Source organism: Myodes glareolus, chromosome 7 (genome assembly GCF_982192425.1).
Source record: "Myodes glareolus chromosome 7, mMyoGla1.1, whole genome shotgun sequence".
NCBI classification, from domain to species: domain Eukaryota; kingdom Metazoa; phylum Chordata; class Mammalia; order Rodentia; family Cricetidae; genus Myodes; species Myodes glareolus.
In genome coordinates this window covers 99105293-99128149 of record NC_142032.1, presented here as the reverse complement: position 1 = coordinate 99128149, position 22857 = coordinate 99105293, and the positions used below count along the sequence as shown (strand labels likewise).

The following is a 22857-nucleotide window of genomic DNA, read 5'->3' as shown; positions in this document are numbered from 1 at the left end:
GCAGAAAAAAATAATGACATATTGAACTTTGCAGGAAAATGGATGAAGCTAGAAAACATTATTTTGAGTGAGGTAACCCAGACACAGAAAGACAGTTATCACATGTACTCACTCATAGGTGGTTTTTAAACATGGCAAAGAAAACCAGCCCACAAACCACAATCCCAGAGAATTTAAGACAACAAGGAGGACACTAAGAGAGACTTACATAGATCTAATCTACATGGGAAGTAGAAAAAGACAAGATCTCCTGAGTAAATTGGGAGCATGGGGACCTTGAGGGAGGGTTGAAGGGGAGAGAGGTGAGGCAGGGAGGGGAGCAAAGAAAAATGTAGAGCTCAATAAATATCAATAAAAAGTCATAAAAATGAATAAAATACGGATGTGGTGCAATATGAATGGACTTTGGCAACATTATTGTAAGGGAAGGAAGCCAGAATGTCAAGCGCCATATGAAAATCTCCAGTAGTAAGTCCTAGGGATTAATAAAGGTCAAGGAATAGGAGGAGAAATGGAGTGGGGCATTTGAATGTGAGGTTTTCTTCTTTGGAATTTGCTAAAGATGATTGTTACACAACTTTATTAATATACTAAATGTCACTGAATTACACAACTTAAAATCATTAATTTTATGTTGTATAAATTTCACTTCAATGAAGCTAAATTCTACAGATTTGTAATTAGGTATACGCAAAACAAAGGTAATAAAACTTAAAGCCTATTGCTTCCCAAGTACTTATTATAAGCTGTGCTCACTTTGGTCTATTGTATATGTATATTGGATATAACATAGAATTAGGTGCTAATGTGCATTCCTTCCCAACTTTCCAGTGGAGCTGGGAACTTGAAATTGGCAACAGTAGAAGGATGCCTTTTTATAATGGAAATGTTACAAGCCTGGAATTTCCTTTGTTTGCAGGTTGATAGTTAAACATTTATACTATTGACTTTAATCTTGCAGGTTTTTTTTTTTTTTCTGTTCCTCCTTGATTCTGGCTGTGATCCCCTACTCAGTAGAAAATAGCCAAAAGTAACAGAATAGACTAAAAACTACAGAGGTAAAAATAAACTTATAAAATAGGAGCCATACCTTATCAGAGAATAGCCTTTCCTTTGTTAACCTTTATATACATTGTAAACAAAATCCTGCCAGCCAGACCTTCCTCCCTGTTGCCTTAGGTGTACAATCAACGCTTGTTAGGTGGCTCTGCCAGGAAGAGACACTTGTGATAGTTGCTTCTTTCTCTCTGCAAGCATTGGTGTTTTTAACATGGAAAATTAAGTATTTTAACAGGGCTTGAGAGATCAGGCTCGAAAATGAATTTCAAAGAGAAAGATAGTTTCTGTTAAGTTTCAAATGCAGAACATATCAAAGCAGACCTGGCTTCCAGATTCCCCCAGCATCCCTCAGTCCCTACTTGTTACTGGGTATGGCTTCTATATCCCACCCTCTACCCTTCACTCTCCAGTCCAGGGTTTGAGCTTCCCCGAGAGGCTCTTCTCTATATAATCCAGATAGTTTGATTACTAGTCCTTTTTGTACCTTTGGCCTCCTGGCTGGTACATCTGGTTTCCCTCTCCCCTACTCTCATCCCCACATGCCCCAGCTCAGTCCACTCTGAACTCTCCCAGATGTCCCTGCCTCTACCTATGCTCTCCCACCATATCTATAATAAACTTTCTCTTCCACAATCCTAGAAACAGTCATGCTTCTGTCTGCAAACTGAGAGTAGTGTCCTGGTCATCCTTGATAAACGACAGATATGAACTGATTCAGTTGAGTTAACCTTTATGAGAGAGAGAAAGAGAGAGAGAGAGAGAGAGAGAGAGAGAGAGAGAGAGAGAGAGAGAGAGAGATGTGACCTCTGGGTTAGGCATTATCTCTATTATGGGAAACTGGCACCATCAAACGGGAGGCATGGGGTTTCAGTATACACTGCCTGGAGGTACCAGGAGAAACAGTGAACACGTGCAAGCACCTGGTTTAACTAATGAGCTCTGATAATGGAGGTTATAAAGTATGACTGTCTGTATATGAGTTTTACCGTGAGATAGTGTGAGAAGCATTCTGCTATCTTCTAAGTTCCCAGCCTAAGAACCAATTAATTCTAATTTACTAACCTTCTGGTATTACTAGCAGTCCCTTTCTGACTAATTGCTAAAGACACCTGTTTTCTTGGAATTAGTGACTTTCGCTGTAATCTCCTCTGAAACATATTTCATGATAGCTACCTAGTTACCCATTGATGTTAGAACTCACTCCCCTCCTTAGGGTCTACTTTGACTGACCCATGGGTCGGGGCAAGATCGTAAAAATTTCTTTATTCAGACCTAATACTTGGTGCCAGTACTATAAAAAGTGAGTTCAGAAACCGGCCTTTGGCCACAGCCTAACAAACACCATCTCTGGCTGTGGTCTCAGCTAGCTGATAAGCTTCTGTGCCCTGCGGTGTTTTTTTTTTTAATTTTTTACTTTTTTATTTTTAAGTTTGCTTCTGGTTTTCTTGGGATCTGGTTTCTGGAATAAGTTTGCTTCTGGTTTATTAGACTTGGTGGTGTTCCCATCTTTGTATGACCCCCCCCCCCGGACCCAACAATGTCTTTTCCTTTCTTTTTATTTTATTTCATTTTTTTCCCATTCAGTTTCTGCCCTACATATCCTTCAAGGAATATATCAAAGACGATGAATTCTCCAAGCACAAGTCTCTTCTACCTATCAATCCAACAACCCCCTGCTTCCTGTAGTCACTAATAGAAATGCATTTCTTTGAGACAAATAATTTGTCTCATTTTTCCAAGCCCAGACTTGCAAAATACCACCATATTCTTCTGGCTGGTTTTCATAAATGCTTCAGGTAAAGCAGTGGCGGTGGGAAGTTATATCTCTAGGGCTGGGTGGCCCTGTTTACCTGCTGACTGTATTTAAATTATACCTAGTCTTATCTTTAAAGCTTGATAAGGAGGTACAGAATGGTATGCTATCTAACTTTATTTTATCTTTAAAACTCTGTAAGGAAATAAAGATAAGGGGATGCAATATGCTCAGAGCTCTTTTAGGTGCCCAGGGAGGAAAATTAACCGCCTGAGCAGGGGGCTATACCATCCTGGAAAATGGCAACATATAGCACAGCAGTGTCCACAATGGCTACTACAGAAAGGTGAATTTGGAAAAAGGAGCGTCCCAGATTTATAAAGGGGGAACTCAGAATAATGTGTACCACAGATTTTGTCTGGATCCTTTATCTTTTAGTTAAGTAAAAAGACAGCATATGGGGTTCTGTTCTTGCCAGAGGCCAAAAGTGTTAGAAATATTTAGGGATACTGACCTACATTCTTGTTTTTTGTTTATTAGCCAGGATCATGTGGTTCTGTAAAACCACTTCTGTTTTGGCTGAACTGTGAAAATTCACATAACTTCAGTAATTTGGTTTCCAGGACTAAGGTAAACTAAAGTTTCCTGGTAATAAAGTAATTAAGTTGGTGAATTTCCAAATTGACTGACTTTGAAATCCTCCTTTGAGTCAAAAGCCTGGCAGTTTAAAACAAAGGCCTTGTAGGCTTTTGTCCTCCCCCTGCAGGCCGGTGCTGGTGGGTGGACTGGCTCAACAAGTTCAAGGCTGGATCAGGACCTCTTACACTACAGTTCTGGGCCAATCAACTGTCCTATCTTTCTTCAAACTGACCAACCCTAAATTAGGGGAGGAAGATTATTTAGAGGCTTTAGAAAACTTTAATCCCTCAAGAAGAGATTGGAATTTTTCTCCTTCTGAGTCCCCGCTCTACTTTTTTGTAGAGGGTCTTCCCCCCACCCCCACCGTGTCCCTGCATTTCTTCACCCCCAGTAAACATTCTCCAACTGCTGATTCTGTCTACTATTGTTGGAGGTGTTTTTAAGTTTTCTCTCTTGCTATCTGTTTTGAATTTTTCTGCCTTTTAATTTTTTAACTGGCAGAGAAAATAACCTGATCAAGACACCCCAAAGCATGCACTTCCCCACCAATATGAATTATTGCTTGGGAACATAGATTAGGTTACCCCAAATTTATGAAGTTTTTTTTTTTTTATAATAACAGAACAAAGAAGGTCATAGAAGCAATTTTCAAATACATTGGTTGAAACATTAAATAGGCAGTAAAAGCAAAATGGAGAAATCTCAGCTGTAGGTCTCTCGATGCTACCTGGTAACTCAACCTTTTGATTGGTAGAAGCTAGTTTATGTTAACACATTCCAATGGGTCTGAAATAGAGGTGGGAAAGGCTATTTAGGGGGCTAAAGATAGCTCAAAGTAAATTGTAAAATTAGATTGTGAATCTGAAACATTTCAAACTCTCCACAATCGTTGAAATAATAATCAGTTAATGAGCCTTTCAGGTTTTATTTTGAGAGTATAGCTTCTAGGAAGTTTTTTTTCCCCCTACAATTATTAGGGACTCTATTCCCTAGAGGGGTTACTCATTTGAGGTAAGAGATCCTCTGTTGTTTTTAAGAACCCCCACACCACCTTAACCTCTTTCTCCTGTTTCAGTTTGACTATAGTGTAAGTTAAAAACATCAAAAGATTTTATAATCAGAATGCCCAGAATGTATGCTTCTCTACTCTGGTTATCTGGATTGTTTAAGCAAGGCACTCCAAGGAAATGGAATTTCCCCCAGATCACCTTGCTGGAGAGACTGGAGCATAGACAATTATGGGTCAATGATGAGGGCTACACCTCGACCAGGATAACTAAAGCACAAGGATTTTTTGTAGCCTGGGTTTCATGTTGAGACTTTGTCTCAAAGCCGACAACACAAGTGGAGTCACTTGTGTCAGCTCTTCCAAAAGCAACTAAAGCCAAATGATTGTGGAATGTGATTCTGGTACAGGGCAAGACAGTGCTGTTGTCCCTCCATATACAGGGTTTCTCTGTCTAACAGTTCTGGCTGTCCCGGAACTCACTCTGTAGACCAGGCTGGCCTCATGAACTCACTGAGATCTGCTTGCCTCTGCCTCCCAAGTGATGAAATTAAAGGCATGTGCCACCAATGCCCCACCATCTTGTATTCTTGATGAGGCCTTTTCAGCTTTAACTAGAATTTGATCTCCTTGATGGAGAATCCCATGGAAAATTACCCACCTCTATTCCAAGACCTTAGTCCAAGATGTCCCAGCTAACTTAGCTTCTGCCAAACTGCCTGCTTGTATAACTGCCACCCCCAAAGTGGCTGGAAAAAAAGACTTTCAGTTTTCTATCAATTGTGTCATCCCTTGTGGGCTCCCTGTAATGGTTCTTATGTATGGTTACCTAACACTGAATGACTTTTGCTTATATTTTGTTTTTGATATTTATTTTAGGCACAGACATATTTTTGGAAATTTTCACTTCAGTGAGAAGATTCCCTCATCACTCAGAAACAAATGAACAGTGTATGTACTACATAGGCATTACTTCAGGCACAACAGAAATATTCTTATCCCCAAAGAAAGAGCAAACACATCTCACGCACCAAAAAGAGATGGGCCTCCTAAGGAGGATATAGACTAAAAGTGGCTGTTGAACTCAAGGGAAACATGAGTCTGTTGTCCCAAACAGACAATAAATTAAAATAAAATAATTGTTAAGTGATATCATAACTTAGTCTAAAAAATAGCTACTGTCATTACTATGCCTGAAGAGAAAAGGATTAAAGTTAACAATGTAGTGCATACTTTATTGTTTTGACATCTCAAGTCACAGCATCATTTCTTTCATATTCCTATCAAACGAAGATTTTCAGATCTCTAAACTCAAGCTCTCATATTCTCCTTAGATCAGGCAGACAGATTTATTGATCCCTTATAGGCAGGACCAACATTCCACCTGAACAAGCTTTAGAAAATGGATCTTTGATCATTGCCAGTTCCTAAAATTAAAGGATCAAAATCTCACAAGGGGCAATATAGGAAAGATAAAAAGCCAAGAAAAATTAATGGACTATGAGAAAACAAAGACATCTCTTACCTTGGGATCTAGTTTGATTTTCCTAATAACTGAGAATCAAAAAACATCAATATAACTAAAAAATCCAAAATTAACTATACAGAAAATCTGTCTTCCTGAAGATTTCAAACAGGATAAAAACATTAACAAATAAACTATATTTACTTAGGGCCAGAATGTTTTTAATTTTGAACTTGTCAAATTATAACTTCTCTTCTCCAAATATGAAGAATGTACCTCATAAGAATACAATTTCATTTATAAAACTGAAAGTTAATTCTTAAGATAAAAATAAGTAAACAAGCTTATATATGTTTAACTTTTACATTTTTTTAAAAGATAAACTTAGCTTAATCTTAAACCTTGGTGTAAATGTTACCCTTTGAGAAATGTATATAGCCATTGTAAAGACACCTAAGAGTGATATTCTCTTGGGAATCTGACATCCTTGTCTGGGGGTTGGGTCATGTTACTGTCCTTTTCTTATGTCTCTAGTCTAAATACTTGATAAGCTCATTAATTTTGCTTTACTCTGGCTCATTCTGAAGTCTTTTGTGTAGTGTAGTTAAGGATCCAACTTTACCTAAGTAAGGTTAAGGGAACTTTTCAGGATGCTGGTGACTGCCTTGTGCTATTACTCTTGACATCCCCAGTTTTTGCTAAAATGTACATAAATTCACTTTTCAACTTCTACATATATTATTTCATTTCCCCTTAATGCAGGTGAATTTTCATATCCAGAGCCAGACCTTTTGGTTAGGTGCTACAATAGTATACCCTTTCCTTAAATGCCAAACTTTGCCATCTTCCTTCCTCTTTCATAGTGTTTGTTGACCTTGTACAACATTACCTGGTTACTTTCATGCTTTCTTTGCTTAGGGCTCTATATTCCTATCTCAGTGTAAGTTTCTCTTTGTGATAGCTTCCATGGGCCTTACTGACCAGATGATTGGCTCTCTTCTGTGCTAGCAGCAATAGTCTCTGCCATTCATCTGATCTGCAATAACAAGTCATTTGAACCCTTTGTTCCTGGAAAATGACTAAAGTAAGAAACAATCCATTTCTCCTTTTGTGTTTTGATAAAGTGTCTACTGCAGAGTCCCATATGAGTTTGATGTGACATCTCCCTTTATCACTAGCAACAGGCCAATTACAGGATCTTCCAGTCCCTATTCTTTGCCTCATAGATTAGCTGAACTGTTCATTTTTCAAAAACAGTGGAAATAAACTCTTGGTTAACTTGTCCAAACACTGGTTAAGTTTTTTCCTCTAGGATTCTGAAGTTTGACTTACTACACTCTGAAGCAGTATAGAAAGCCCCCTTAAGGGTCCCTAGGAATCTGCTGGCTTTGGGAAAAAAGCCAGTTCCCAGATCATCCCACTGCCACTTATCAGGCACTTTGGAAAATGTCTGGTCGAGCCTTCCCCTAGGAAAAAAATCCTATTCTTCATAGCCTTTGAGCTATTAAAAACCCTTATGGTGGGATTGTTCTCGCTATTCCAGCAATCCCCTTCTCCCGTAATAAAATTTTCTCATTCTGGATTTGTTTTCATTTGATAGGCCTAATTATCAAACTATTTGTCCTTCTCCTGATTTGCAACTTTTTCTTTTTTCTTTTTGAGATAGGGTCTTACCATGTAGTTTTGACTGTCTTGTAACTTAATCTATAGACCAGGCTGGCCTCAAACTCATAGAGATCAAGCTGCCTCTGCCTCTCAAGTGCTGGGATTAAAGACCTCTGCCATGATTACTAGTTGTTTTTTTTTTTTTTTTAAAATCATTGATTGTGGCAGTTTCATCTTTGTGTTTTTAGCATGTCTTAATCTCCATGTGTCTCTGACTATTCTCTTTGATCATTTAGTCAGCTGCTCTTTCTAGTTTAGTCTCTAGGTCTGTGGTATCTCTATCTACCCCATTTCCCATATTCTTTTCACCTACTTGTCTCCTTGAGGCCAAATTCCTGTGGCATGTTGCTCCCAAGAGACCTGCATGAAGAGTAGGTTCTTTCCCCAAGGCTGATAGTCTGCTAACTCACGGCTTCAGCTCAGGGTTTGGCTCTTTGTGTGAGAGGGGACTGAATTTATCCTCAGAGCAGGGGAAAAAAAACTGACTTAATTTTTATGAAAGGATTCATTGTGATGTGCTTATGTTTTATTGTGATTCTTAGGTTTAAAAATTATCAAGAAGTTCAAGTACACACCTTAACAAGTGTCCTATAAACCTAACTGATCTAATTCAAACAACTCAAAGTTCAGGCAATAAAGATATCATAACAGAATTTGAGCCCACCTGGTCCTGGGCTTTCTTTGAGCCATGATTGCAATTCAGAATAATAGCTGCAGAGAAAATGACCTGATATAAATACACATTTACATTTTTTTCTAGTTAGTCTGGCAACACAAGTCAGAATAACCCAATCTGGAGATCTCCTAAACATGTGAAGATTTGGAAGAGTTTGGGTAGCCAAGTGTACTACTGGCCAGTATTCCTGCAACCAGGCTGTTCTCTGATCCTGTAAATGCATTCTGTGTGTTTCTTTTCCTGTATGACATTTTCTTAGTGTGTGTGGATGCAATATGTAGAGAAACACCATCACCAGCAACTTCGAAGTTAAGCTATCTGTAAGCAGTAAAAATCAGAAGGGAGTGCAGCATTAATTTTGCTCAACATCACACACATGCCCCCTACATAAGAAAAAAGACTTCAAGTTTTTTGATGTTTCATTGAATGTTTTTGTTGAGCTAATGCTTTGATCTTCCTTTTAGAGGTGGCTTCTATCTTTGAACTCCTAGAAGGTCTGATTGGCTATGTTATTAAACCTTCCCAGTTTACAGTTTAACTTTAAAGCTCACTATTGGCAAAAGTGAATGCTTGGACACTTCCTCAGTGCAAATACTCATGCTTCCATGTATCTTGAGGTTGGAATTAACTTCAGTCGTTAAGCATGTTTATGGAGGTATCAGGGAGACTTTCAAGGACTTTTTAGAACACTCCGAAGGCAGGAGTGAATCAGTCCAAATTCCAAGCTTCCAACCAGCAAGGATGCAGAACACAGTATTGTTCCAGGCCCTATGTAGGACCCCCCAGGGACGGAAAAGAGGGTCATCTAGTGCTGTTCAGAGAGAGGTCTGTTAAATTCTCCCATGTTTGTGTAGCTTCCAAACAAGGTCAAGAAAGAAACTTAGCAAAAAAAATTGTTTATTTTTATTTTATATGTATATTTGAGGGCCTGTATGTATGTATGTGCACCATGTGCATGCCCGGTGCCTGTGGAATCTAGAAGAGGGCATTGGATTCTCTGAAACTAGAGTTAGAGGTAGCTGTGAGCATTCTGATGTGTGCTGGGAACCAAACCCTGGTCTTCTGCAAAAGCAGCAAGTACTTTTAATCCCTGTTCCATCCCCAGGATTTTTGTGGTCCTTTTGTAGCATGCTGTAAGGAAACACAATCACATATAATGGAAAGCGATATTTCTGGATTTAATTTAGAGGACTAACACAAATGCTTAATTATACCTACATATGTATATTTACAGATGTAATTATAGAGGAATATGGGATGTCTTCAAATACAATATACAGTTTCCAAGACTGTCTATGACTAAAAGTCTGTAGCTTTTCAAAACCTTTTAAAACCAAACTAAACCAAACCTGGAACCCCCCAATCAAAACCCTGCTAATTAAGGATTTCATACCCACTCAGAGGGATGATTCTGCGCATCCAACTACTGTATTTCTGTTTACAGAGTATGTTCTTTATTAAAACATTTATAACACTTCTGGTTTGGAAATTCTTTTACCTCTGAGCCATGAGTTTATCCTTCTTAGGATAGCCTGGTTTATTCTATTCAACATAATGACTGGCAGTTTTATCTATATTGTCACAAATAGCAGGAGTTTATCCTCTCTTATGGCTGTATGTTATATATATATATATATATATATATATATATATATATATATATTATCACATTTTCTTTATCCATTCATTATCCAATGGACTCCTAGATTAATTTTACTGTGGATATTGCTGTAGCAAGCATGGGAACACAAATGTGTTCTCAATGCATGAATGCAATTTTATATATCCAGTAGTGAGATTGCTAGATTACATGTTTTTTTTAAAAGACTTTCATTAACCAGGCGCCAGTGGTGTATACCTTAAATCCCACCACTTGGGAGGCAGAGGCAGAGGGATCTCTGTGAGTTCAAGGTCAGGCTGGTCTGCAGAGAGCGTTCCAGGACAGGCTTCAAGGCTACAGAGAAACCCTGTCTCAAAAAACCAACACAAACAAAAAAGGCTTTTATTATTTATTTTATTTGTGTTTTTGTCTATATGAGTGTCTGTGTGTCTTTGCCATTTGTGTGCAGGTGCTCATTGAGGTCAGAAGAGCTCCCTTGTAGTTATATTATGAGTCATTTAATATGGGTGTTGAAAACTGAACCCAGGTCCTCTAGAAGAGCAGTCAGTGCTCATAACCTTTACCCAATGGAGTTTTATTTCAGACATGAAGAAAAATAAAATTGAAGTTGGAGAGATGTTTCTGTAGTTAAGAGCTCTTGCTGGTTTTCTAGAAGACCCCAGTTTAATCCCAAGCACCCATGTGGCTCATAACTCTCTGTAACTTCAGTTACAAAAGAATCTGACATTCTTTTTTTTCTTTTTTTCTTTCTTTTTTTTTTTGCCTCTGTGGCCACCAGACATGCATGTAGTACACATACTACATGTAAGCAAAACACTCATAAAAGTCCATTGGATATACATGCCACATTTTCTTTATTTATTCATCTATTGATGGGCATATAGTTTGGTTCCCTATCATGTGACCAAGTGCAACAATAAACACGGATGTGTGGTGTCCTTAGATTCCTTTCCATATGTACTCAGAAGTGGTATAGCTGGATCATTTGGAGGCTTTATTTTATGTTTTTAGTTTTTTGAGAAATCTCTAAACCAATTTCCACAGTTTCTACACTGGTGTACATCCTGTCAGCAGTGTAGAAAAGTTCCTTTCCCCACATCTTCACCAGCATATGTTGTAATTTTTAATCATTACTATTTTTTAATGATTCCATTTTGATTGGAATGAAAAGGAATCTCCATCTACTTCAGTTTGCATTTCCTGGATGGTTAAAGATTTTGAACAAATTTTCATATTTATTGGCCACTAGTATTTCTACTGACACCTATTTGTTCAATTTATTATTTACCCATTTATTGATTGGATGATTTGTTATTCTGTGTTTTTAATTCTTTGAGTTCTTTATAGATTGTAGGCATTAATCCTCTCTCTGTTAAAGGTACAGTTGGCAAAATTTTTCTCCTATTATGGAGACTGTTTCTGTGTTCATGTGTAAAAATGCACATTTCCAATATACATGTGTGAAAGTCAGACGTCAACCTTGAGGGCCAGTCCTTGTTTGAGATAGGGTTTCTCTCTCTCTCTCTCTCTCTCTCTCTCTCTCTCTCTCTTTCTTTCTCTCTCTCTGTCTCGTATTGTGATGTATAGAGATCTATTGGTTAGTAATCTCCTCTTTCCATCTTGCCACAGGAATGCTAAGCTAATAAAGACACACGCCACCGTGTCCTGCCTTCACATGGCTTTTGAAGAGACAAATTCAAATTGTCAAGCTTGCATAGCAGGTGCTTTTACATGCTGAGCCATTTTCTAGAACTAGACTCTCTTTACTCTGTTTGTTGTTTCCTTTGCTATCAGAAACTTTTTAATATCATGGAAATAGTCTTAGAATTAGTTCCTGAACTGTTGGAGTTCCTTCCAGAATACCCTTGGCTATGCCTGTAGCTTGAAAGAGCCAAATTAATAGTGAAAAGCAGAAAAAGAAGACTTAATCAATGGACCACACTGGGAATAGGGACAAAGAGATCCAGTGGTTGCCTTAAGTCCATCTTCGGGTACCTTTAGTAAGTTTAGGTTTAAATAGAAGGCAAGGGCTATAATAACTAGGTATCATGATCAAGGAATTGTCTCACCTATTACTAACCTATCACTGCTCCTGTTCCAGTCTGTCCTGAATGGTGTTCTAGTGGGTTGTTTCTCCTCTGGCTGGCACCAGGGCCTCAGCATGAGATTTGAGGGGACTTCCCAATTCCCTGGAGTCCATTGTTTGAGTAGTCTGATAGCTTTGAATACAGTCTCTCTTTAGGATACCTTCACTTTTGCCATGATGGTTATGGTTTGGGCTTCTTGTTTGAACAAGATGTCTATTTCTCCCCCTTCACTCTGGAGTTTCCTGCTGAGCGGTGTGCTGTTTACTCCTTTTCACAGTCGTCTTTCTGCTCCTTTGTCCTTTGCAGCTGTTCTCACACTCCTTTGTGATTTCCAAAACTGTTCATTGCTTCTCTTTTCGAAAAAAAGAGTCTTTTCTTTGTTATCCCAACTCCTCTTGTTCAGTATATCACATAAAGGTAGCTGCTAATTCTAGAATTTGATGTTAGGTAGCAGGTTTGGCAAAAATATCAAGGGTTAAAAGCACTTGACCCAGTGGGGCATAGTAGCACATGCCTTTAATCTCAGCACCTGGGAAGCAGAGTTTGAGGTCAGTCTGGTGTGCATAGTGCATTTCAGGACAGCTGAGGCTATGTAGAGAGACCCTGTCTCAAAAAAACAAAACAACAAACAAACAAATAAGCACAAAAGAAATCCAAAAACCACTTGACCAAACTAATCTAGCAGAAAAGAATAGAATAAGACAAAACAAAACACCAAAACTAACAAGAAGTTGTTGGCACATATTTGTAAGTATGGCACTCATGAAGCTGAGGTGGGAAGATGATTTTTTGCCCAGCCTGAGACACATCGTGTATTTCACTTCAGCCTGAACTATGTAACTAGATAAACATAATAAGATAATAGAAAAGAAATATCACAGCAACAACTGAATAAGATTGCATGTTTCTGTGATATAATACTCATTTACTTAACTGAAATTATTAGAGAATTCAAACACAAATACAAAAAGTTTCACAGTTTAAAAAAAGTTGTTATTGTTTTAATAGAGTGGACTTTGATTTTAAAGTAATCAAAATCTAACAAAGATAACAAGGAGCAAAGGAATTATCTTGGTGAAGCACAATCTATTTCTCTGGCTATCTATCCAGAGATAAAGAAAATCTTTCATAATTTCCCAGTTAGAAATGATGAGTACTCTAAGGAATACTTAGTTTAGCAGAAATGACTGACTCTAAATTTTAATGTAATATTCAGGCAAACATCTTGCAATTAACCAAGGAAAATATGACTCACTCAGGAAATCTTAAAAATAAAAACAATTTATTTAAAATTAATTAAATTGACATTAATACTAAATCTTTTGTTTTTAAAATAATTAGTTTCCATCAATACTATGACTTTGAAATCATTTGTCTTTTGTTTTTGTACTCATTTTAATTGTAAAATAGTAAAATGACACTGTCTTAGGATTTGTTTCTGTTGTTGTGAAGACACACTATAACCATGGCAATTTTTTTATTAATTACATATTTTTCATTTATTTTAAATATTGACCACAGGTTTTCCTTCCTCTTTTCCTCCTGCACACCCCACTTCCCATCTACTTCTCCCCCGCATCCGCTTCTCCATCTCCATTCAGAAAGAAGCAGTTGTTGACTCTTCTTATGGGAGTCAACAATGTATGGCGCACCTAGTTGAGGCAGGATCAAGCTCCTTCCCTACATCAAGGCTAGGTGAGGCAACCCAGCATGGGGAATAGGTCCCCAAAAGTCAGTTCAAGTGCCAGAGACAGGTCCTGATCCTACTGCTGGGAACCCGGCAAACAGACCAAGCTACATAACTGTCACACACATGGACAGGACCTAGGTCTCTGTGGGTTCTTACATCATGACCTTGACCTGCCCACACCCCGTACAGTCACTCTTCCATGTCTGTTGTTATGTTCCCCTTTTCATTTCTGATTTTATTAGTTTGGATGTTTTCTTTCTGCCTTTTGGTTAGTTTGGATAAGGGTTTGTCTATCTTGTTGATTTTCTCTAAGAACCAACTCTTTATTTCACTATTTTTTTTGTATTGTTTTCTTTGTTTCTATTTTATTGGTTTCAGCCCTCAGTTTGATTATTTCCTGTTGTCTACTCCTCCTGGGTGAATTTGCTTCTTTTTGTTCTAGAGTTTTCAGGTGTGCTGTTAAGTCACTAGTGTGAGTTTTCTCCATTTTCTTTATGTGGCACTTTGTGCTATGAACTTTCCTCTTAGCACTGCTTTTATTGTGTCCCATAAGTTTGAATATGTTATGCATTCATTTTCATTGAATTCTAGGAAGTCTTTAATTTTTCTTTGTTTCTTTTCTTTCTTTCTTTTTTTTTTTTTGCAATTTGTGTTGTTGTATTCTAACTTTAAGCCATGCGGATCCAATAAGATACAGGGGGTTATTTCAAGGTTTTTTATTTTTTTATTTTTATTTTTGTATCTGTTGATATTTGCTTTGTGACTGAGTATGTGGTCAATTTTCGAGAAGGTTCCATGAGGAGCTGGGAAGGTATATTTCTTTTGTGTTTGGTTGGAATGTTCTATAGATATCTGTTAAGATTATTTGCATCATAACATCTGTTAATTCCCTTATTTCTCTGTTAATCTTCTGTCTGTTGACCTTTCCATTGATGAGTGTTGAAGTATCCCACGATTAGTGTGTGGGATTTGATGTGTGATTTAAGCTTTGGTAATGTTTCTTTTACAAATGTGTGTGCTCTTGTTTTTAGGGCATAAATGTTCAGAATTGAGACTTCACCTTGATGGATTTTTCCTGTGATGGATATGAAATGTCCTTCCTTATCTCTTTTGATTAATTTTGTTTGAAGTCTATTTTGTTAGATATTAAAGTAGCTATACCAGTTTGTAGCAGAATGATGGATCCTATTTTCACATCCATTCTGTTACTTGTGAATTGAATCCATTGATATTAAGGATATTAATGATCAGTGATTGTTAATTCCTGTCATTTTTTGGTTTTGGTTTTGTTGGTGGTGGTGGTAGAGTGTGTGTTTCCCTTCTTTGGTTTTTGCTGATGTGAGATTATGTATTGCCTGTGTTTTCATGGGTATAGCTAACTTTTTGGGGTTGGAGTTTTTCTTCTAGTACTTTCTGTAGGGCTGGATTTGTGGATAGATATTGCTTAAATACAGTTTTGTCATGGATTATTTATTATGTTATTTTATGTTATTTTCTCCATCTATTGTGAGTTAAAGTTTTACTGGGTAGGCATCCGTGGTTTCTCAGTGTCTGCAAAACGTTTGTCTTCTGGCTTTGGTTTTTAGAGTCTTCATTGAGTAGTTGGCTGGTTATTCTGATAGGCCTGCCTTTATATGTTCTTGACCTTTTTCCTTTGTAGTTCTTAATATTCTTTATTTATTCTGTATGTTAGTGTTTTGATTATTATTTCATTATAATATTTATTTTGATTCAGTCTATTCGGTATTTTTTTGTGTCTTCACTGGCATGTCCTTCTTCAGGTTGGGAAAGTTTTCTTCTATGATTTTGTTGATTTTATTTTCTGTGCCGTTGAGCTGGACTTCTTCTCTTTCTTCTATCCCCATTATTCTTAGGTTTGGTCTTTTCATGGTGTTCCAAACTTCCTGGATGTTTTGTGTCAAGACTTTGTGAGATTTAACATTTTCTTTGACCAATGAATCTTTTTCCTCTATTGTATCTTTAATGTCTGAGAAATTCTCTTTCATCTCTTGCATTCTATTGGTTATGATTGCATATGTAGTTCCTGTTCATTTACCCAGATTTTCCATTTCCAGAATTCCTTCTGTTTGTGGGTTTTTTATTATTCCATTTATTTCAATTTTCAAGTCTTGAATTGTTTCTTTCATCTGTTTGATTTTTTTTGGCTCTTTTTAAGGGCTTTATTGATTTATTCCAATTTTTTGTCTTTTCCTCCATGTCTTTAAGGGATTTTTTTTTATTTCCTCTTTACAGACCTCTATCACTTTCATAAAATTATTTTAAGGTCATTTTCTTCTGCTTCTTTTCTTCTTTCTTCTTCTGTGTTGGGATGTTCATATTTTGCTGTTGTAGAACCACTAGGTTTTGTTGGTGCCATATTGCTCTTTATGTTGTTGAATTCATTCTTACACTGCCATCTAGCCATTTGGGTTTGGGGTCATTATAGGTACAGGTGTTGATTCTTCATCCAGTTGGTGCAGGCGGAGTCAGTGCCTCCATGGGCCTCTGATGGTTGACTGGAAGAATGGGTGATGGGGGTGGTAAAGCAATCTGTCCACAGGAGTCCTACCTGCTGACTGGCAACTGGGGCTGCAATGGGTTGGGGAGGGGCATGGGGTGTGCCCCAGGGTCTAGGGCCTAGAAACCAGGGCTTTCCTGGTGGGAGACCAGTTGCTCACCTCCTCCTTCAATCTAAAGTAGACATCTTAAAAACATAGTTTCTTTCAATCAATGAACATAGGATACCTTTCTATCTATCTATACTTTCTTCAATGTCATTAATTGGTGTTTTGTAGTTTTTATTGTGAAGATTCTTATCTTTTTGCATAAATTTATTTGTAGGTATTTAATTTTGTGGAGGCTACTGTAAATAGCATTATTGCCTTGCTCCCCTCCCCAGATTATTCACTGTTAAAATACAGAAATGATATGGATCTTTATTATTGATTTACTATCCTAAAAACTTACTCAAAAATTTTTTTTAACACAACAGATAAAATTTAATCGTCCTTGGGGGAGGATTGAAGAGGGGAGGGGAGAGGCAGGGAGGAGAGGAGAGAAAAATGTAGAGCTCAATAAATATCAATAAAAAGTGTATTAAAAAATTTGGTCGTCATGCATAAAATTCCCTTCATAGAAACTGTCTTCTTCAAACTTTCTTCAGATTTTCTATCTTCTAGCTCTTGTCCTTTACTTTTTCTCTTATTCATTTGAGACAATCATTTACTTTACAAAAATTGCCTTTCTTACTTTTAGCAAAACAATATATCCTTATATCTTATAGTTTCTTCTTACAAAAATCATAATTTCTTAAAAGTTTGCTTATATACGTCTCTTATTATCTTAAATAATTACAGCTATCTGTAATAATTAGATCATTAACCCTTAATAATTTAAGTTTGAAAAGGTTTACCCATTTTATTATTTTACATGTGAAGTGTTTTGTCTGCATGTGTGTGTGTGTACCACATGTATAACTGGTACCTGAGGAGGTCAGAAGAGAGTATTGCTTCTCCTCAGACTGGCATTACAGATAATTTTGAGCCACCATGTAGGTGCTAGGAATTGAACCCAGGTCCTCTAAAAGAACAACAAATGTTCTTAACTGCTGTGCCAACTCTCTAGCCTACTCTTTTCCAGTATTTCTTGTATTGGTCACAGATAACTTTATAGAGGGAAGAGGTTTCTTCCCATGGTTTTGTGTCTGTATCAGCTTAGTTCTGGTGAGGGCTGTATCTCACCGTGTCAGCAGTGCTGGTCACATCCTGATCTAAGGTGACCAAGGTTACTCCTTTTACAGCAATCCTCTTACCAGAGTTGTTAAGAGTTACAAGAAAAAAAAAAACAGCTCTTAATTCTAAAGACCTTAGGCTCTATCCTTAAAGTTTCACTGCCTCATGATATTGTCACTCTGGATATTATGTCTGAACACATGAATATTTGGGGACACAAGTCATATCAGATCCATAGTTCTTAATTTTCTGAGGCAGCATTTCATTCATATGTGTACTTGTTTTCATTTAGATCAATAAATATAGTTTTTACAATTTGATTTTGACAGCTTTGTAAGGGGGTAAAGAAATACCACTTTATCTTGTGTAGAGACATACCCTGATCCCAGAGCTTTCACTTAAGTGGTTTTTAGGCATGTGCTGAGTACAGTGACACAAAATTCATTCATCTAAGGGTACTTAGATCCAAATTATCTTTTCGGATAAAGAGAACATGGCTGCCTTCCTAGTTTACTAAACCTTTTACATATTTGTTTAAAAAAAGTCCCCCCATTTTCCTTTACCAAGGAACTTTTTTTTTCCATTAGACTTGTTTATTCAAGTATCTGAAAACACTCTTTCCACTTCCTCCCCTCCTCCCAATACCCTCCCGCTCCCCCGACTCCCCCCTCTCCCTCTCCTCCTCCCTCACCATTCCCAAGAGCAGTCAGGGTTTTCTGCCCTGTGGGAAATCCAAGTTCCTTCCCCCTCCCTCCAGGTCCAGGAAGGTGAGCATCCAAACAGGCCAGGATCCCAAAAAGCCAGTCCATGCAGACAAAACAGGACCCAGTGCCATTGTCAATGGCTTCTCAGTCTTCATTTGGACCTTGGGGGCTCAGTCAGCCCCCAAGTCAACCACATTCAGAGAGTCCGGTTTGATCACATGCTCATTCAGTCCCAGTCCAGCTGGCCTTGGTGAGCTCTCATTCGATCACCCTTGTATCAGTGGGTCCTGACCTCCAGTGCTCCAATGTGGGTCTCCGTCTCTATCTCCATCCATCGTCGGATGAAGGTTCCCTCTGGTTCTGCTTTCCTTGCTCACGATCTCCCACCCTCTGCTCACCTTCTCATTTGGGCCTAGGAAGTTAAGTCCAGTGTTCCAATATGTGTCTCTGTCTCTATCTCCATCCATCGCCATATGAAGGTTCTGTGGTGGTATGCAAAATATTCATCAGTATGGTTATGGGCCAAGGCCAGATCAGGCACCCTCTCCTCTGCTGCCCAGAGTACAATCTGGGGACCTCTCCTTGGGCCTGGGAACCCCTCCAGAATCAAGTCTCTTGCATACCCTAAAATGGCTCCCTTAGTTGAGATATAAACTTCCCTGCTCCCATAACCATCCTTCCTCTCTCCCCCCTCCCATTCCCCCAAGCCATCCCCGATCCTTCCTCTCTCCCCTCTCCCTAACCATCTCCCCGTACTTCCACCCCCCGCCCTGCACCCAAGTTTGTCTGGCATTCTTGCCTACTTCTAATATCCAGGAGGATAGCTATATGATTTCCTTCAGGTTCACCTTCTTATTCAGCTTCTCTAGGATCACAAATTATAGACTCAAAGACCTTTAACTATGACTAGAAACCACTTATGAGTGAGTACATACTATATTCCTCTTTTTGGGTCTGGGTTACCTCACTCAGTAAAGCGTTTTCTATTTCCATCCATTTGCATGCAAAATTCAAGATGTCATTGTTTTTTACCGCTGAGTAAAACTCTAATGTGTATATGTTCCACACCTTTTTAACCATTCTTCTATTGAGGGGCACCTAGGTTGTTTCTAGGGTCTGGCTATTACAAATAGTGCAGCTATGAACATAGTTGAACAAATACTTTTGTAGTATGATAGGGCATCTCTTGGGTATATTCCCAAGAGTGGAATTGCTGGGTCCTGAGGGAGGTTGACTCCCAGTTTCCTGAGAAACCGCCACACTGATTTCCACAGTGACTGTACAAGTTTGCATTCCCACCAACAATGGATGAGTGTTCCCCTCACTTCACGTCCTCTCCAGCATAGGCTATCATTAGTGTTTTTGAGTTTAGCTATTCTGACATGTGTAAGATGGTATCTCAAAGTGGTTTTGATTTGCATTTCCCTGATCGCTAAGGAGGTTGAGCATGTCCTTAAGTGTCTTCTGGCCATTCGAAGTTCATCTGTTGTGAATTCTCTGTTCAGTTCAGTACCCCATTTTTTAATTGGGTTAATTAGAGTTTTAGTGTCTAGTTTCTTGAGTTCTTTGTATATTTTGGAGATCAGACCTTTGTCTGATGAGGGATTGGTGAAGATCTTTTCCCAGTCCGAAGGTAGCCTTTTTGTCTTACTGACAGTGTCCTTTGCTTTACAGAAGCTTCTCAGTTTCAGTAGGTCCCATTTAGTCATTGTTTCTCTTATTGTCTGTGCTACTGGGGTTCTACTTAGGAAGTGGCCTTCTGTGCCTATATCTTGTAGACTACTTCCCACTTTCTCTTCTATCAGGTTCAAAGTGGACAGATTAATGTTGATGTCTTTAATCCATTTGGACTTGAGTTTTGTGCATGGTGATAGATATGGATCTACTTTCATTCTTCTACAGGTTGACATCCAGTTATGCCAGCACCATTTGTTAAAGATGCTTTCCTTCTTCCATTGTATACCTTTAGCTCCCTTTTCGAAAATTAGGTGTTCATAGGTTTGTGGGTTAATATCTGGGTCTTCTATTCGATTCCATAGGTCGACTTCTCTGTTCTTATGCCAATACCAAGCTGTTTTCAATATTGTAGCTCTGTAATAGAGTTTGAAGTCAGGGATGGTAATGCCTCCAGAAGTTCCTTTATTGTATAAGATTGTTTTGGCTATCCTGGGTTTTTTGTTTTTCCATATAAACTTGATTATTGTTCTCTCAAGGTCTGTGAAGAAGTTTGATGGGATTTTGATGGGGATTGCATTGAATCTATAGATTACTTTTGGTAGAATTGCCATTTTTACTATGTTGATTCTCCCAATCCAAGAGCAGGGGAGGTCTTTTCATTTTCTGGTATCCTCCTCAATTTCTTTCTTAAAGTTCTTGTCAAATAGGTCTTTCTCTTCCTTGGTTAGACTAACCCCAAGATATTTTATGCTATTTGTGGCTATCGTGAAAGGTGATGTTTCTCTGATACCAAGGAACTTTTAAAAGAGCAATCTTCGTACCTTTTAGTTTTTTGATGCCTTTGTGAATCAACTAAAAGCTGTGCCTCATTGCTCTGGTAGCATTTTACACCCTTAAAAAAGACTGTATTGTTATACAATAATTATGGTGGACCAAAGATTAAAATTTAACAGTAAAACAAACAAAACATAAAGTTACTCTAAGAGGGTGGTGCAGCTTTGATTATATACAAATACCATGCCAGCATTAAAGCTTTTTATTGTAGCATTCTTTGACCTTCTTAAGTAACAGAAAACTAGTGCTTTGATAAGAGAAGGATTTGAAAATATTTTAAAAATGAGTGAGAAAACTTTAAATTAGAAATAGAGTTTATCTGAGTATCTAAAATACATTATTTTCTGAATGTTATTGTGCATGATATGAGAGAAAGATGTGATTATAGATCTGTAGGCTAAAAATTATCCACCAGAAGGCATATAGAGCAGTTTAATTGGCTTTAACGGTTTGAAATTTGAATTAGATAAGAATTCTAAAAGATAAGAATTCTATCAGAGAAGAAGAAAATGTGCTTATCTCTTCATTAATTATTAGCAGTAAAGTGCTTTATGTGCTGTGCTCAAAGGTCAGGGTATAAATCGTCCTTCCAAGTATGAGCTTCCCACTTCCACCTTTTATGTTTATGTGAATGATCCTAAATATAGTGTTTTAACACTTTGTTTATTAATAACTCACCAACGTTGACCATTTGAAGTGCTTTAAGAGAGTTTTGCTGAATTGGGTGGTGGTGGTGCATGCCTTTAATCCCAGTACTCGGGAGGCCGAGACAAGCAGATTTCTGCCAGTTTGAGGCAAGCCTGATCTACAGAGTGAGTTCCAGAACAGGCTCCAAAGCTACAGAAAACCGTGTCTCGAAAAACCGAGAGAGAGAGAGAGAGAGAGAGAGAGAGAGACAGACAGACAGAGACAGAGACAGAGACAGAGAAAGAGAGAGATTTGCTGAAAGATGAGCAGAATATAGACATTGTATTTTTCCATAGAAAAATCTTAGTTCAGGCAAATTGCTAAATAACTGAGGAACAACTTCAATTCAGAAAGTGAACATTAACCTAATATCTAAATGAAAGCTTTGTGTAAAAATTTTTCTTTAAGTTTTTAAAATTAGCCTTAAAAGATACCAACTTATATCTATCTGAAAGATTTCTGGTTTTGATTTTAAGGAGAATACTAAGATGAACTGCCTTTTATTATTATTTTTTTAATATTTGAGACAGTATTTCTCTATATAAGCCTGACTGGCTTTGAACTCAAAAATATCTGCCTGCCTATGCTTTCTGAGAACTGGGGTTAAATACATGTGGCACTGCCCCCAGCTCATGAATTGTTTTTTTTTCCTTGTTGTTTGTTTTTGTTTCTTAAAAGAGATTTGTTAGAAGAGATATTAATGCCATAGGAAGACAGTAGCATGGAGAGGGCTCTGAGGAGAGATCAGGTCCCTGTGGGAGAATGGATATTTCTCTTATTGTCCTAGTTAGGGCTTTTATTGCTGAGATTTAGCACTATGACCAAAAGCAGCTTGGGTTGGAAAGGGTTTATTTTGCTTATTATACTTCCACATCAGTATTCATCATTAAGGCAGAAACTCAAAACAAGACATGAACTTGGAGACAGGAGCTGATGCAGAGGCCATGGAGGAGCGGTACTAACTGGCTTGCTACTCATGGCACACTAATATTGTTCTTTACTTGTGACTGAGAGCGGAAGAGCAAGGGAGGAATGTGGGCAGGGTGGGATTTTTCTCTTTTGTTGGTGGGGATACAAGTGTAGCTGAAGGAATTCTTGCTGACTGTTTAAGTTGTGTTGAAGTCCAAGTATTGAACATAATTTAGCTTTGAGAAAATAATAACCTAAGGAATTAATCAGGTAGGATGGACTCTAAGGAATAGTTACAAGTCAGTAATAAAGTGGGTTGAGTAAAGATAGACTTAACCATTTTGGGTAGACTGAGGATGTAGTGTTTGTTCTGATCTGGAAGTTTGGTCTGGAGGCAATACACATAGAGGCACTGTGGCTTTTTCCATGGGAGAAGCATTGGCTGGTTCCTAGGCTTTCAGCCCTGTAGGTGCCTGGCCATGTGGAAGTGAAGAATGGCCATCAGTGAGTGTTAGTGTCCCTGGACCAGGGGTATAGGAGTGGGAAATCAGGGTTCTACCAAAGAAAAAGGAACTGGGTGTCACCTGGAAAAGTTAGATTTGATCAGAGCAGGGAGTTCTGCTAGGAAAAAAAAGTTGTGTGAAGCAGTGTATT

The 22857-nt window shown here is 38.0% G+C and overlaps 1 protein-coding gene across 2 annotated transcripts in view; it reads right to left on the bottom strand.

Annotated features, from left to right (window-relative positions):
* Positions 1-8060, bottom strand: part of LOC125395939 (interferon-induced very large GTPase 1-like) — a 35443-nt gene extending 27383 nt beyond the window's left edge. Inside the window, exon 1 of one of the 2 annotated variants that reach the window (XM_087908605.1) lies at positions 7901-8060. In XM_087908605.1, the coding sequence (XP_087764731.1) occupies positions 7901-7953 (53 nt within the window). In that variant the 5' untranslated portion in view covers positions 7954-8060. The remainder of the gene's footprint in view (positions 1-7900) is intronic. The other variant, XM_087908606.1, reaches the window with a different exon arrangement.
* Positions 8061-22857: the final 14797 nt, after the last annotated feature.